Source organism: Mixophyes fleayi, chromosome 4, assembly GCF_038048845.1.
Source record: "Mixophyes fleayi isolate aMixFle1 chromosome 4, aMixFle1.hap1, whole genome shotgun sequence".
NCBI lineage: Eukaryota > Metazoa > Chordata > Amphibia > Anura > Limnodynastidae > Mixophyes > Mixophyes fleayi.
This window is the reverse complement of record NC_134405.1, coordinates 311,296,626-311,314,024: the sequence shown is the minus strand read 5'-3', so window position 1 is coordinate 311,314,024 and position 17,399 is coordinate 311,296,626. Positions and strand designations below refer to the sequence as shown.

General features: G+C 41.2%; 1 protein-coding gene across 1 annotated transcript in view; it reads left to right on the top strand.

The window, feature by feature from the left end:
• The first annotated feature begins 1,802 nt into the window (after positions 1-1,802).
• HMGXB3 (HMG-box containing 3) overlaps positions 1,803-17,399 on the top strand; it is a 51,149-nt gene continuing 35,552 nt past the window's right edge. Inside the window, exons 1-10 of the mRNA XM_075210039.1 lie at positions 1,803-2,060; positions 2,167-2,308; positions 4,738-4,912; positions 5,766-6,281; positions 7,130-7,228; positions 7,940-8,071; positions 8,832-9,196; positions 10,291-10,460; positions 11,764-11,861; positions 13,855-13,950. Of these exons, the coding sequence (XP_075066140.1) occupies positions 2,169-2,308; positions 4,738-4,912; positions 5,766-6,281; positions 7,130-7,228; positions 7,940-8,071; positions 8,832-9,196; positions 10,291-10,460; positions 11,764-11,861; positions 13,855-13,950 (1,791 nt within the window). The 5' untranslated portion in view covers positions 1,803-2,060; positions 2,167-2,168. The remainder of the gene's footprint in view (positions 2,061-2,166; positions 2,309-4,737; positions 4,913-5,765; positions 6,282-7,129; positions 7,229-7,939; positions 8,072-8,831; positions 9,197-10,290; positions 10,461-11,763; positions 11,862-13,854; positions 13,951-17,399) is intronic.

Here is a 17,399-nt window from a genome sequence, read left to right as displayed (position 1 = left end):
GGTTTGCATCCAAGGAGGATTTTGAGAGGACCCAGCTGATGCGGGTAGCAAGTGAGATGCCTGTCCCAAGGGAAGGGCATAAGAGGACTGCGTACCCTGGAAAGACGGTATCAGCACCTACTGCTCCCAAGTGTGGGTGGTCTCTTCTAAATTCCACAATAGACCATGTCAGTTCCTTGGCACATGCCAGCTCCGCCACCTCAGCCGTTCGTTCAGAGAAGTGCTGACACAGATCCCTGGCTTCACAGTCACTGTACAAACTGTCTGGTTCAGACTGTCCAGTTGGTAATTTGAATTGGCACCTGGAACATGTAAAATACATCACAGTGACAGCTTTGGACTTAGAAACTGTCCCTTGTGGCTCCAGACGGTCCCTCTGAACAGGTTCCAACACAGAAAAGAGCAGAAAAGCAACTCAATTACACAGTAAGAATATCCTTTTGTCCAGCTGTCTGATTCGTCTCTGTCCCCAGATGTGCTGTGTGTGTGCACCCGTGGGCTATAAAGGCATCTGAAGCCTTGAAAGTCCAGTAAGCAGCTATGCACCAGCACATTCTCCTCTCCCTCCATTTCCAATGTAGTTTGTCCTCTGATCATCCCGTGAAGTCCTTTCATGAAAGTTGTAGAGGCCACGGGCCGCCAGCAGCAGTCCTCTGTAATGGGAGACTGTCACAAGCATGCATTACCTAGTCAGTTTTCCATTCCCAAGACATCATCTCGATGCCAGTGCCGCAAATGTTAGTGGGCTGCACTAAAGCGCTACTGGCACTCTCCCTAACTACAATCATGGCCTGCACCTGGCGAACGCTAAGAAGTAAACTTAACTATTAAAAAATAATAAATAAAAGCTAGACTACTGAAAAATGTGCTCTGCCTCATAGGCAGTTTTAAAAAACTGAATATGGTGGCCAGAGGGAACAGGAGCAGCCTAGAAAAGATTCTTAGGGGCATATTCAATTAGAGTTCTGGTCCGCTGTAACTTGAAATGTGCACTATTGCAGGTAATACGCATAGGCAAACCGAGAGGGGGTTTCCTAGTGCCTAGAAACCCCCCTCCAAGCCTGGGGCACTGTATAATTGAGGTGTCTGGACCCTGCCCCAGCTTCACACGGCTCTGCTTGAAAAGGGAGAGCTGCGTGCACCTAACAATAGTAAACGCAGCATTGCCCATGTATATTATGGGCATAGGAAGAGTTGGAGAGTAGCCAAGCACTGTCTAAAATTATAGCCATGCCCCCATGCATGCTGGTCACACCCACTGGCAGCGTGGTATGGAAACCCCCCTCTACAAACCCTGCGTTTGCCCCTGATACGGTACCACAATAACACGGATTTTCGTACACAACCCTATGGGCTGTGAACGAAAATCCATGTGTTATTGCAGCCCGTTCTAGTGTGATCCTGCGGACTGGAATCATAATTGAATATGCCCCCTAGTGCCTTACTCCACACAGCACCCTCTACACCCCAGGGTGAGCTGCATCTCCCAATTGGTAGTACAAGTGAAACAGATACTGCACAAATTATGTTTAAACCGTGCCCAGACACTGGGTAAATGTTATTTAAACTATGCCTAGGTACTGGCCAAATGCTGACTTTACAACAAAAACTTCTCCTTCAAAACCCCACTAAGTCACACTGTCTTTACAGTCGTCCAGGAAGTGAACTGCTGGCAACGCGCTCTTCCTTTTATACAACCCCCTTCCCCTGTGACGCGGCGTTGACAAGCCCCGCCCCCCGCCGCCGTTATCCCTTATTGACACTCCCCCCGTGATCGAATATTTACACTTCCACCACCCGGGGTCACATACTGACAACCCTCCTGTGCACAAACACCCTCCAGCCCGGCACTCACTAGTCACTGACAAGCCGCCCGAGAGGCATTACCCCCCTGCCGCCCGGCACTCACAGTGATGCGACTGAAAGTCGCGCTTTAGCCGCGTCATAGTGCCGGGCGACTGGGGGCAATGCCTCTCGGGCGGCTTGTCAGCGAGCAGTGAGTGCCGGGCGAAGCGCCCGGCAGATCCAGCGTGTGGAGAACACTCACCATACAAAGCAATGTGTGTTTAGCTATGGGATTTTTCTTTGTTATAATAAACCACCGTTCTGTTCTGTATACTGTACTATTAAAGCAGCTCGTTACATTGGAATGTTTCTTTTATTTAGAAATGGATGATCCCTTTGATGGCACTGAGGTAACAGTTGAGTCTGAGGAGATGGAGGGAAGTTACTTGCCTGTCAAGCCACCTATAAAGAAGAAGAAATACAGGGGCTGCAATGAGCAGGGGGAGGCTGTGAAGAAACCCAGGTAAGACGTGTTACAGCAGCACAGATGAGGAAATGTTGTTTATTATCATTTATTTGTTTTGTTTAGGAGTATGTTCCATAGTCTGGGGAAATTTGACTCAAATTAAAAGCTGCTTACCTCTATTCCTCGGTGTTAGCTGTTAATGATAAAGATTTCTAATTAATAATTATGTCCTCTCCCCTCCAAGTAGCAGAAGGGAGACGGACCTTCCATTGAGTTCTCCTCCATTCTTGACTTGGACCCCCAAACTCAATAACTCTTGTTAGAACATAACTGCACCCCTGGCCAGCAGTAAAATGTCTCGTCCCACCCAACCCCCGGAGCATTTGAGACTGGTCACATGTCAGCCAAAAACCAAGTCTGAGGGGATGATGTTAAGGTGTAAATTTTGTTTGAGGCCTATATAGTGAGTGCAGTGGAGTTATTTAGGGTGGATTTAAGACATCAGAGTTAATCTAGGTGTAAAAAGTGGATATTCTCAAAAAGCAACATAGGCATTATCATCACCATTTTATATAGCGCCACTGATTCCGCAGCGCTGTACAGAGAACTCACTCACATCAGTCCCTGCCCCATTGGGGCTTACAGTCTAAATTACCTAACACACACATACACAGACTAGGGTCAATTAACCTACTAGTGTGTTTTTGGAGTGTGGGAGGAAACCGGAGCACCCAGAGGAAACCCCACACAAACACGGGGAGGACATACAAACTCCACACTTATAAGGCCGTGGTCAGGAATTGAACTCATGACCCCAGTGCTGTGAGGCAGAAGTGCTAACCACTTAGCAACCGTCAACACCAACACAGAATAAGGACTCAATCATTTTTAAGTTTACATTGTTTAACACATAGAAACCCCACTGTAAATATTTGGCTTGATGCATGCTATACTCAGGGCCGGATTAACCCGAGGTCTAACTGGGCTATAGCCCAGGGGCCTCGGGCATCCAGGGGGCCCTTCAAACTCCTCAGCAGCATTATTGATCGGTCGGGGGCGGGGGCGCCCCCGGCCCGATCGATGCTGCTGAGTACTGTCAGTGCAGTCCTCCGTCCCGGCGCGCTGTAGTCTGCTTACTGAGGATATCTCGCGAGAGTTCATGAACTCTCGCGAGATCTCCTCAGTAAGGAGCTTACAGCGCGCCGGGACGGAGGACTGCACTGACAGGTAAGTGCTTGGGGGGGTCCTCGCGGGGGGTGGGGGGCGGCGGACGGCTCACATTGGGGGCCTCGCGGGGAATGGAGGGCCCCTTAGCCCAGGGGCCTCCATTCCCTTAATCCGGCCCTGGCTATACTATATGGCCACCAACATGCACGGCAAATTTAATAGATCCCTGTGGAAATTTTGAGTTTTTTCAGATTGTATTTTCTCATTGTTAGTTACATTTCATATTGTTAAATACAGGTATGAACAGAGATAAGAGACCTTGTGCCAGTTAACCTATGACAATGTTCTGTTAAAATGCTTATGTGAAGAAAAAATCCATATTTATTAGAAGGGTATGTTCGTCTTTAAACAAAACAGGATGAAATTATGAAATCTGGTACACAGGTAGAGATGCGGAAAATGTGATGTTACATAGCAACTGTACTGATTCTAATGGTCCATTCTCTAATACAGTTTACAAAATGAAAGCAGATGTCTCTGATTTTTTTTTTTATTGGTTACACCAGTGGTTCCCAAACTGTGCGCCTAGGCTCCTTGGGGTGCCTCGAACAGGGCCGTTGGTAAACAAGGTGAGGGACTACTTCGTAATTATTTTGGCTTAGGGGTGCCTTGAAAAAATTTTGGAGACCCTAAGGGTACCTTGAACTGAAAAAGTTTGGAATACACTGGGTTACACCAACCTTTCTTTATTTCTCCAAATGTTGGTTCCCACTTTTTCAAAGTAGTAAAAAAATGATTATTATTATGCTATGGTTAGCACTTCTGCCTCACAGCACTGGGGTCATGAGTTGGATTCCCCACAGTGGCCTTATCTGTGTGGAGTTTGTATGTTCGCCCCGTGTTTGCGTTGGTTTCCTCCGGGTGCTCCGGTTTCCTCCCACAATCCCAAAAAAATACTAGTAGGTTATTTGGCTGCTATCAAATTGACCCTAATCTGTATGTGTGTGTTAGGGAATTTAGACTGTGAGCTCTATTGGGGCCAGGACTGATGTGAGAGAGTTCTCTGTACAGCGCTGCGGAATTAGTGGCGCTATATAAATAAATAAGTGATGATATATTTTGTTCCACAGAGGAAAGACAGCAAAAAAGTAAATATAATAAAGACAAACATGCAATGAATTTCTGAAGTTATGAGACGGGTTTTTCACTTGAGTATTGTTGAGCAGTGCAGCGAATTCTTGGCAATAAAAGTCCTATAAGTATAATATATATTGCACCCGTTTTTTGTAAAAGGAACTAAGACAACTTCTTGTGTCCAGGTCTGCTTATCTTCTGTACTACTATGACATCTACCTGAAGGTCCAGCAAGATGTGCCTCACCTTCCCCAGTCTGAGATTAACAAGAAGATAAGTGAAAGCTGGAGGCTGCTGAGCGTGGCTGAGAAGAGCTATTACCTGGAGCGAGCAAAGCTAGAGAAAGAAGGGCTGGACTCTGTGAGTGGCCGCTGGTTACAGGGACGCTGTCATCAACATTGTGTATATATCAGTACATAAATATGATGCACTGTTGCATAGTGCTATTTCATAGTCTCCAAGTTTCACAGTATTTGTAGTATGTGAAATAATCACAGGGCCTAATAAACATTTAATTGAGCTGAAATATTGGAATATTTTCTTGACTATGTGATGGCAACAGTTTGTCTTTATCCAAATAAGCCACATATGTTTTGATTGTTTATTTTGTTTATCACTTTACTTTCATTTTCAGACATTTGTACACAACTCCAGTATAAGATAGAACAGTTACACATAATGCCCAGTATACATGTAAATGACATGTCAGAGTTAACATAGCAAGTATTTTACACCATGTTGACTACCAAACACATGTTTGAACCTGGCGAGTAAATATGTTTTGATATAATGTTTGTATTTGTATAATTGGATGAAGAAGGGAGGATAAAGGGCTGTGGGTTTGACTACTGTGACATCTATAAAGTCTGATACAGAATAAAATGAATGTTAACGAACACAGTGCTGGATTAAAACTAAATCGGGCTTTAGACAATGTAGCAAATTGGGTCACTCTTCTCTCATCTCCACAGTGCTCTCAGGGATTACACCAGCAGTGTTGTCAAACTTGATTACACCAGCATTGCTTACAAATTGATCACAGCATATTGATTTATACCGGTATTGTCCCATACATATTCCAGTGCATATCCAGAGCAATACATATGCTCATGTATTTTCATTAATGTATGAAAAGAACTTAAAAGTAATTATGACACCGTTTTTAAAGTAATCAAGAATGGTCTGTTAATTTGCAATGTTTTTATTTAAACAGAACTTTAAATCCAACACGTCCAATGTGATTTCTGATGTCCCGGGCTTTAGGAAGATCCTTCCTCGTTCAGAATACATCCTGATACCCAAAAGGACTCCTGATGAGGATCGGCCGCACGTAGACCTGTGTGTGACACAAACCAGGGAAACTGGAGCCTTGGTTCCTTCTGCCGGTTTATCTCACAATGGATGCCAAAATGTCATCACTTTGGAATCGGGACAAATCAGCCTTTCCGAACATTTTGCTGATATACAGGGACTAGCTGAAGAAGGGGCAAGTTTTACTCCGGCGAATGCTGTGCAAGAAGTTATTCCTCGCAGTCTATACACCCACTGTGCAAGACAATTGACTGATAAACTGGCAGGAGAATTCATCCTTAATGACGCTACTTTAGAGATAGGAGAGACTAGTACATACCAGGCTACCAGCATGGTCATTGAGGAAGATGGAGGCATTGCTCTGGCACGGTCAGACCTGTCCAGCGGAATGTCTGTACTCACAGTTATGGCGATTCAGGTAAATTCAGGAAATGTAGGATTTCTATGTAAAAGAAAGTATCCCACCTGACAAATATTGTCAGTTTCACTGTTTCATTTGTTGGATATACACAAACTCTTATGAGATGTATAATCAAAACAATTGTGTTCTGGATTGTACCACTAAAAGAACTATGACTTGAAGAAGGTGTGGAAGAGCACAACATATTCATTTACTGCCAAGTCCACTGCTAACTCACTGTAGTGTCAAGTATACTGCTAACTTGTACAGCCTATTGTGATTTACAATTTATTAAAACTTTTAAAAAGGCAAAGTGGAAGTGTTGCCTATCGCAACCAATCGGATTCTAGCGATCATTCTCTAGAATGTACTAGCTATTTAGAATCTGATTGGCTGCTGTGGGCAACACCTTCACCTTTTCTGTTTAGAAGTTTCAGTAAATCTACACCTAATTGTCTTTAGGTGCCCACTGGCCACAAACCTTGGAAGCAGCCATTTTGGGAGTTGAACTAATATTCATTATAGTGCAGCCTATTAAGTCACTAGGAACCAGTGACATGGCTGAGGTTTAAGTGTCTCCTCTCTCAGTGATGTCAATAGTTCCTTGTAAATAGGCTACTCTCAATGGTTCAGCCCACAATATGTCTGCCTCCATTGTGTGTAAGCAGAGAGTCCACTTTGTCGGTAGAACTTTGAATGTGTTCCTGACTTTGTTGTCATGCTTTTTAGCCCTATAAAGCTTCAGCGCCTAATTATCTGTTTCAGTCCGTAAGCACATTATATTTAATTGATTTATGTATATTCTCAACCTTCTATATGAAGGTATTTATTTGTATGTATTATCTTATGTATATTATTTCACACAGGACACAGATGAGAACTGCTCCACAACTCCCACCTCCCAGTATATCATGGTGCCCATGGCGAGTCGCTCCGTTCCTGAACCCCCCCAATCATTTAAATTGGTGAGTAGTGGTGTGTCTCCTCATTGATCTCTAGTTTGCATTGAGGTGGGCAGGGTGGGTGTCTGCACACTTATTATACGTGCTATGTAGGTTATGGAAGATTTAGACACCTAATCGCCCTCTTTACTGTACTATACTAGAGTAATAATTCTCTATAAATTGAGATGGAAGATATTTTAATCTCATTGAGTTTTTCAATCCAATTGGACTACTTCAACAAGACATGTTAATGTTCTTAAGTATATCTGTAGAACTATTTTAGTATATAGATATAGAGAGGAGTCAAAGTGGAAATTCATAAGTGGCAGCATGAAAAAGTAATGTAAGTCAATGGAATTGTGATAGTTTTACAATGAAGGCAGTAGCAGAAGTGGCGGTATGGCGTACCACTGTATACACCCCCACATCCACTACTGGAAATAGATTAGTACATACTACTGTATTAAGTCCTCAGTAATTTTTGGCCCAATGCAGTGTTATTTATATATTTATAGGTGTGCTCTTGGTTACATAGTTATAAATAGGTCCTTGTGGGTCACAGATTAGTCTCTCAAATACTTTTACCTATATCTACTTTTTCTTAGCAACATTTTTGGGCCTAGCTGTTCTATACTACACTTCTGATTTCTGTTCCGCAACTTGTTGTGAAATATTTAATCTTAGCAAAAAGTGAAAAAGGTCTACCCAAAACATTACACTTTTATATTGCAGGCCTCCACCTACACAAGGAGAGGGCGTGGGAGCTGCACTAATCCCTCCTGTTCTTTCTCCTATGTGACAAGACACAAACCTCCCAAATGTCCCCTTTGTAATAAGTTCCTGGGCGGAAAATGGATCCCAAAGGTACGTATACTTTTCCTTATTGTAGTCTTGAAATATGCAGAACAGAGAGACACCTTAAATACAATTTTATCATGAGTAAAGTTATGTCTAGAAAACAAAGTTGTGTAATGCTAATGTTGTCGAATAACAATAGGCACCAGGCAACATGGTCTGTAATGTTGTCTAAAACAATTTTGTCCAGCATTATAGTACATGATTCACAATTTAATTGGCTTACTTTGTTTTGGCAATAGTATAGCTTTCTCAGGAGTTATAGAGCCGGCACTAGCAGTCACGGAAGTGCAGTATTAAGAGGACACCATACTGACATTTAATTTTAGTGTTTATAAAGTTATTTTCTGTCGCCCTATTGGGAGACACTGCGACACAGTTGGGGTTTAGGTGGTCCTGGAGTCAGGTGCACTTTAAGTGTTGGGAGGATAGGCCCACCCATACTATGCTCCTCCTATGGAAACTATCATCAGTTTATTTTAGTGCCCATTGGAGTTGGGCAAGTGTGTTTCGGCTCCTGCCTTAGATTTTTTTATTTTTTCACTATAAGTGTTGGGCTCAGGGTCGCCTCCCTCCACTCTGGATCCCTGAACCAAGGTGAGCAGTCTGTGTTCTTTCTTCAGCCCCTAGCACTGCTGCAGCAGCAGCCTCCTGCATCTAGACACACAGGAGACTGCCGGCAGCTGTCAGCTCCTGCACATTTATGAGCAGGGACCTATAATTATTATTATTGTCTTTTTTAACAACATACCATTGTAAATCTGTGCAGGGGAAACAAGCAAAAGAAAAACCCCCAATGACCCCAAATACTACAGTGCAGCTTTCTGACAATGCAAATGTTCAAGATCAGTCCTCCATCCCTGCAACAGAGTCCAAATCAACAGAGAAAGAGAATACGGAGGCAGTCGGCCATCTTCTTCAAACATCCCCATCAGCCCAGACTGAAGAGTGGGAGGAGGTGATCATTTCAGACACTCATTTTATGCCAGAAAATGGCAAGGAGGCAAAGTGTTCTGCACCAGCGGAGCCACAACAGGAGAAGACCGCGCAGACGGCAGAGCGTGATGCCAGCAAAACGGAGAATCAGCCAGCAGTTGGACGTTCCAAAGTCCCATCTCAGGTCTCTCACTCAAAGTGAGTGCACATTTTTCACACTGTGTTTTCTTATTCCCCTAGTCTGTATTGTGAGAAATTAAACCCACTAGCAATACATGTAATTAGTACCTGAACTGCATTCTGCAAACTTTTAAATAAAAAAACAAAACTGTGCATTTGTCATGCAAAGAACCAGAATGACATTTATACACTACTGTAATTACATGAGTATATAACATTTTATCAGTATGCAGGAGTAAAAATATCAAGGTCACACAGTAAGAAGATTAATTGACTGTGAAGTTATTTTTTGAGCAATTGAGAGGTAAATAATAAGATAATAGCTTGTCCTAAAACAATCGCTCATTTTGCTATTCCTGCATTCTAGACTATTGTCACACGTACATTAAATGCCTTGGTAGACAAATACACTTTGTCATGTAGCAACCTATGGCTTCAATATACCGTTCCCTGGTGCAGTTCAAAACAGTGCTTGGCCCAGGCTGTAGTTGTTATTTGCGCTTGATGCCAATATTACAAAGAACATTACATGCATATTTCTAAATTACTAGGAAATTCTAGCTTTATTCTGATCCTGACCCTTTGAAGGCTTGTGCTTTGATCCTATCAGCCACTAGCGCTTGCCAACGGAGTATCCGCCTTTCTGAACTTCCCATTCAACATATGGGAAGTTCACATGAGAAGGTCATTGACGACACTATTACATGTGAATACAGTAACTGGTAATAGCAGAGAGGTAAGCAGTGCTGGACTATTGAATCATTTAGGAGTGACCCGCTGGATTGGTTGAATGCTGTATCCTGTTGTCTATATTTTATTATAGCATGGTGAACGCCAAATCTACATTGTTATTTTTGGGTGGTATTCTTTTAGCAAAGATCTTTATCAGGTTAGAAGGCCTTTAAAAGCAAACCCAAATATTTGAAGTTATTCTAGTTTGCGGACACTTTCAAACACATCCTTGTAAATTGATAGGATCTTATTGTAGGTATAACTTTTATGTGAAGGAATTGTATATTTGCTGATGTACCTGAGCATGTTCTAAATTGTATATATAGTTTGTTTTGGGATTTTGCTTTTCATTTTATTTAATACAATATGTTTGATTTTAGGGTACACCTGTCATCCACTTCATCAGCCCACAAAGCACCAGAAACAAAGTGTCTGACTAAACCCCTAGCTGCTGCCAGGCCGATAAGAGCCATACTTCCCGCTCCTGTCAACTCAAACCGAGCCATCAGCGTGGAGTGCACTGACAGCACATTGACCATTCTAAAACCTGGTAATGAGCAGAGAAGAAACATATTGATTTTAGGACATTTTTCCACATTCCTGATTTGTGTGGCCTACCTATAGCCCACCTCCATATTCCTATGACAATGTATGTTCTCATCACCCACTAAATCTTATCTGTGCAAAATAAATACCTGGAAATAAACGAGTCAATGTTTTATGGTATTAAATAATTGCATGTAAATAAAAAGATAGAAACAATGATATGTAAACTGAGCATTGAGCTGCACCAACAAGCCTACCGCCCTGTTTCAGTCATCTATAGCCTTTTCAGAAATTCATGTCTGATTGTAGTATTGAGCATGCAAACTGTTTTGCAGCCTTTGAGCTTTAAACTATTATATTAAATTATTGCATTTTTTTGCTGCATTCTAAAATAAATGTCTTTGATTTGTAGGGCATTGATGTAGTTCTATAGGAATAAAGGTGTTGCAGTAGACCACACAAAAGAGCTTTTTTTTGCCAATATGACAAGCTTGCAGTAGTTATAAATTTATATAGTATTGAAATACTATATTACTGAAATAACATTTTAAAGGAACATACTGCATGGGACCTTTGTGATTAAGTTGTTTGTCCTGATCACTGAACGAATGTAACTGAGTGCCACAAAGAATTAGGATTATAAAAGCTTTAATGAATAACTCCACTTTTAGTATTCTTTTACTGTAAAAATGATACCCCAAAAGATGTGGTAGGGTGTCGCCAAACTGACATTGGATACAGACATTGTACCCCCTTTCCCCCACACTATCTTCTTATGGATGTCGGGAGGACAGTTTACTATTAAATATTAAGACTGTAGCAATTACTTAAACATTTTATTTAATTATTATGCCCCCTCCCCAAGCCAAATGACATAACCACCTGGTTCCAATGTCCAGGACACCAAAAGTTCCTGCGTATAGTGGTGAGTTCTACAGAGTTTGAAAGCTAATCGGCATCATTCATACATTTGCACTGATCACTATTCTCAATCGAAGTTCTCCAGGCTATAGTGCCGGGCAAAATTGACAGTTACGCAAAGAGGCGGAGGGAGAGTATATTGGACACTGTTTGGAGAAGAGGGGTTGATTTGTAAAAAAATAAATAAAAAGGCATTTAGTTGTTATGTCATCTGAAATCCAAACCTGATTTATGCAATGTTGTTTTTGTCATATTTTTACACAGAAAGGAACAATAGAATAAAACGTTTTGCCGACCAGTCATGTCAAAATCGCGTCATTAAACTTTCCTTAATTGGTTTCTACATTTATTTAATTTAAAATACGTTGCTCTTATATCTTGTGCAGATATACGTAACCTTTTCACATCTGCCAGCCTGAAGGCCAGTACATTGAAGCAGCTCGGTCAAACTATTCTTCCACAGCCGGTGACACACGAGATCACGGTAAAGAACATTTCTTATTTGTCCACCAAGAATATTTTATTTGTTTGTAAAGTTGGCATAACATAGATATCTGCAGTTTTTTTCTTACTGATTATCAAGTGGAGAGAATGGAGTAATTGTCTTATATTTCTGGTATTTATTATGTTTGTCACTTTATTAACTGAAAATGCTGTTACATTAACCACCAAAACCAATGCTGAATGTTATGATGGTTCACAAATCCTGGGTTTTGGTAATGAAATACGTGAAAATGCCTTGAAGGGGACTCTGTTCCAGAGAGAACAGACAGAGCAAATCCTACAGGCGATCTCCAGTTGTCTATATTATTATTTAATGTTCTAAACCAGAACATTCAAAGGATAAATCCATCATTTGTGGCCTTCATTTTTTAGGGTGTAAATGTGCAGAAATGACCTTATTACAGTATATCTAGAACGTACCTTTGCTGAAAGCTCTTGTGGCCAGATCTTTGTCTATACCAGTGTTGGCTAACCTGTGACACTCCAGGTGTTTGTGAAACTACAAGTCCCAGCATGCTTTGCCAATATTTAGCAGCTTATTGCTGGAAGGGTATGCTGGGACTTGTAGTTTCACAACACCTGGAGTTCACAGGTTAGCCAACACTGGTCTATACCCAGCTGTCATCTGACCGGCATCATGGTTTGAAAGGAGTAGCACAAAAGGTGCATGCTATTAAGTTCAAACCTGATAATGAAGAGATTGGGTTATTCTGTTGGAGACTGAGTGCAGTTAGAATACCGAATACAGCCTGCCCTCCAAAATTGGAGAGTCTGCAGCAAGGGTAAATGCTAGATAAGTGATCATACATATGATGTAGATCATATCTGCAAAATAGACCATTTGAACTTTTCTTTTAATAAATATATATCACCTAACATCATCAGTGGTGATAACCACAGTCATCTTTTGATGGATACCTCCCATACAGGGTCCAAGCCTATGTTAGGTACCTAGGTACGACTACCCTTGTATTTAGAATCCTTACACTATTACTAAACACTGTTGTGTGTTTCAAGTTTACTAATTGGAATGGCCTGGTTCAAAGAACAAGACACTTTTACTCTGTATACCACACATCAACTCTAACTTCTTTCATCCTCCTTATGTCTCATCATGTAACTTTCGTAGACATTCTCTCTTTACATTCTGCGTAATATATATATATATATATATATATATATATATATGGGATAATGTATTTCCTGTGTTAGAGCTCATGCAGGAGTTGTGTGACCTTATAAAAGCTAGTCACAGAAATCCAAAGTTAAAAATAAGAAAGAGAAATGCCTTAGGCGCTAGATTGTAATATATTCTAACTGGTCTGCTGGCAGTGAGGAAATCCGCAATCCTCAAGGCAATGCACATAAATAGGTATACAAACGGTGCTAGGTTTTTTCTCCACAATCAGTATTCAGTATCAATCATATACATACACCAGCTAATTTATAGAGCTATATAGATTACTTGGAATGTTACCTTGGAATTTTCCACTATTTATATACATATTGATTTTTTAATCTGATATATTATAATATAATGTTTTTAGATAATACCGTTATATGCAATTCTACAATTATATTTGTAATCACAGGTAACACTTGACTAGCTCAGAATATATTGGTTATATTCTAGATTAGCAAGGTTTATATGATTGTTACTGAATATGGCAGAGTCGGAAAAAAAGCCAGCGCTGTTTGTATACATTTTTTTGTACATAAATCCAAAGTGACCTCTAATATTATTAATATCTGTAATAATTTACACTAGTGGCGCATTATTCCTTATAACATGCAAGTTTTCCTAATGAACACTGAAGTGATGACATCAGAACTCAACAATTATAAGTAATGACTTTAGAACGCCCTGTTTATAGATGTTATTTAAAGGAGTTTACACATATATACACATCACTTGTGTATTATATTATACCATAATACAATATCATTTACTTTTTCTTCTCCTTTATTTACAGGTAAGGACTGCTCTCAAAGCACCTGTGTCCCAGCCACAACTTAAACTAGTGACTGAGGCCTTCCCATCATATAAATACAGCTGCCCTGTGGAACTGGTATGTTTATTTCACATTAACCCTTGAAATTATACTAATAAATTAGATTTTTATTATATAGACTAACAATGGTTTATCTGCAGAGCAGAACATGGTTTCCTATAACATGGGCTAGCTATAAGTCTTTGGTACGGCCTCATCTAGAATACTGAGTACAATTCTGGAGGCAATATCTCCAGAAGAATATAAATACATTAGAGACTGTACAAAGAAGGGCAACTAAAATGGTGCATGGCCTACAGCACAAAACCTACCTGGAAATACTAAAAGATCTTCTTATGTATAGTTTGGAGCAGAGAAGGGAAAGGGGGACATGATAGAAACTTTCAAATATATCAAGGGTTTGAACAAGGTACAGGAGGGAAACATTCTTCAAAGAAAGAGAGATATTCGAACACGAGGACATGCACGGATACTGGAGGAAAGTAGGTTCAGAGGAAATTTAAGGAAAAACTAATTCACAGAAAGGTTAGTGGATAAGTTGAATAGCCTCCCATCAGAGGTGATTGAGGCTAATACAGTAAAGCAATTTAAACATGCTAGGGATAGACATAAGGACATCTTTACAACGAATAAAGAATCAAATAGTGTTTGAGGTTACCATAGGGTAAAAAATGGGCAATCTAGATGGGCCAAGTGTTTTTTTTTCTGCCATCAAATTCAATGTTTCTATGTTTCTTTGGGCTTCCCATGTCTGAGAAACACTTTACTTCAAACGTATAGCTTGCCAATCAAAGGATTTTGGTCTTAAATGTGGCCATTGAATGGCACTGCTTTATTGCTGGGATAATATATTACTTGTCTCCAGGACAAGCTCAATAGAAGCTTCTTATTACTGTTATGCAACTATGCAGAGAAAATTATATTATGTGCAGAATTTCTAATATGTCCATGTATTCTATCAATTGTAATCGGAAGTCTTTTTCACAAGTTACCTTTTCATTAAACAGATTGTACAGACAGAATTAGCTAAATGTGATATATTGAGCATGAGCAGAAAAAAGATTGTTCAATCTTCCCACACGCTTAGAGATCCACTTGTTCTCAAGTACTGAGTGAGCAACATTTTTCAAACCTATATGATGTTTGTGGACAATCTTTCCGGTTCGGATCTTTCAATTAAGATGTTTTTGTATCACATGAAGTGATAATTATGAAAGCTCATCAAGTATGATTACTTTGTGAAACAAATTTGTTGTGGGTGTGGGCATCATAAAAAGAAACAGCACACCAAATTTTTAATGAAAATTCATATCACATTGATAATTGTTGTGCAAATAATTTTCCTAAACTGAAAAGATAGTAGTAAGAGTCTTGGGACATATTCAATTAAGCCGACACATCGCAGCTACGCGCGGATTTGCTTATAAAGTGCCAATGCGGTACCGCAACATCGTTGATTTCCCTTTGCAACCCTGAGGGGTCCACTTGTATGTTAGTGAGGGCTGGGATATATGTAACGGGCAGTGTCATGATGTGAGGAGGGGAATGGAAGTAAACATAAGCCACAGACTGAGGCAGAAAATACATTTTTTGCACTTACGTTAATTCTCTTTCTCTGAGTCCATCTGGGGGACACTGCTACCATGGGGGTTGTATAGGGACGCATGGAGTTGGCACTTAAATAGTTAATAACTAAACTTGCTGCTGACTCCTCCCTTCTGCAACCCCTAGGAACTAGGTAAATACTAAAGCCCCAAGGAGGTAAAATCAACAAACAGAACTAAATTGTAGAACTGCAAAAGGGAAGGAACGCAGTGTCCCACAGATGGACTCAGAGAAAGAGAATTAACGTAAGTACAAAAAAATTAATTTTCTCCTTCATCCACTCTGGGGGACACTGCTACAATGGAGACCTTCTAAAGTAGCCCCTAGGGGTGGATAGCTCTGGTTAACCAGCTTGCAAAACTCTGCAACCAAAACTGGCGTTCGAGGACGCAAAAACATTGAACAGGTAAAAACGGGTGAAAGTATGAACAGAGGACCAGGTTGCCGCCTGGCAGAGTTGATCCGCAGAAGCCCCATGACAAGCAGCCCATGAAACCCCCCATGCACGCGTGGAGTGCGCTGTGATGACCTCCTGCAATGGATAGTCCATAATAACATAAGCATGCTTAATCATAGATCTAATCCAATGAGCAATAGTCAGTTTGGTGGCATGCCACCGTCTCTTATGAGAATCATAAAGAACAAAGAGAGAGTCGGTTTTTACAATAAGCCGAAGTCCTATCCACATAAATTTTCAACGCTCGGACTACATCCAGAGACACATAAGAAGAAGGTCCAGAAGGGGACCTTCCCTCACGAAAAGCTGGAACCACTATATCTTGATGTAAGTGGAACCCCGAAACAACTTTCGGTAAAAAAAAGTAGGCACCGTTCTAAGAACCGCCCTGTCATCATGAAACACAAGATAGGGAACCTTACATGTTAAGGCTCCGAGTTCCGAAACCCGGCGCGCTGATGGGGGCGGGACGTCTTATGGAATAGGAACCTCTGCCTTTATGAGACTGACCCCTAATCGCAAGCGGTCTGCCTGTAATGGAGCACTAGTCCCTAGAGACCGCACTTCCACGAAAAGACTGTCGAACAGACCCAAATCTCGGAATCCTAGGTTTAGGAGTGTTCATCGGCAGGAAAATACTCTTGCCTCCAGTCGCCTGACTGATCATATTATCTAGTTCAGGACCAAATATCACAGATTCAGAGAAGGGTATTTCTTCTAAGGATTTTTTAGATTCGCCATCAGCATCCCAGGTACAAAGCCAAAGTGTCCTAGTCACTACTGCAGACGCGGATACAGAAGAGAAAATTAAAGCCGCATCCTGAGCTGCCTCATAAAGATGACCAGAAGCTTCCTTAAGGTGAAGAGTCAAAGGGAGTAATTCGGATTCCTGTAATCCTGCTGCTAATTGTATGGCCCAAGATTTGATGGCTCTGGCAACCCAAGTGGACGAAAACAAAGGTCTAAAAGCCGTGCCAGCTGCAAGTAGAATGCTCCTCAGAAACCCCTCTGTATTGTGATCCGTTGGATCCTGAAGTACTGCCGAGCTAGGAACCTGAAGAGTAGTGTTGTGAGCTAACCTAGCCATCAGAGCATCCACTCTGGGCAACTGTTCGCAATGAGCCACCTCCTGCAGAGATAAACTGAGGAATCGAAAATTTCTTGTCTGGTTGCTTCCAGGCGGACTCTGCAATCTCTAAGTTCCGCTGAAGAGGGAAACCACACTGTTTTAGGCTTTGTGCATTTAAATAACCCCCTGAACAGGAAGCCCCAGGTCTTCTGCTTCTACCAGGTCAAGAGTTTGATGCACCACCATTACCAGATTCTGAATTCCCTGGTTTCATGATAACAATTAATGAGAGAGCTTGGAACGCTTGGCTCTAGATGCCAAATGTCTAGGAGAGACTAAATATCTGTTCAAGCGGTCCAAACGTTTACCCAGAGA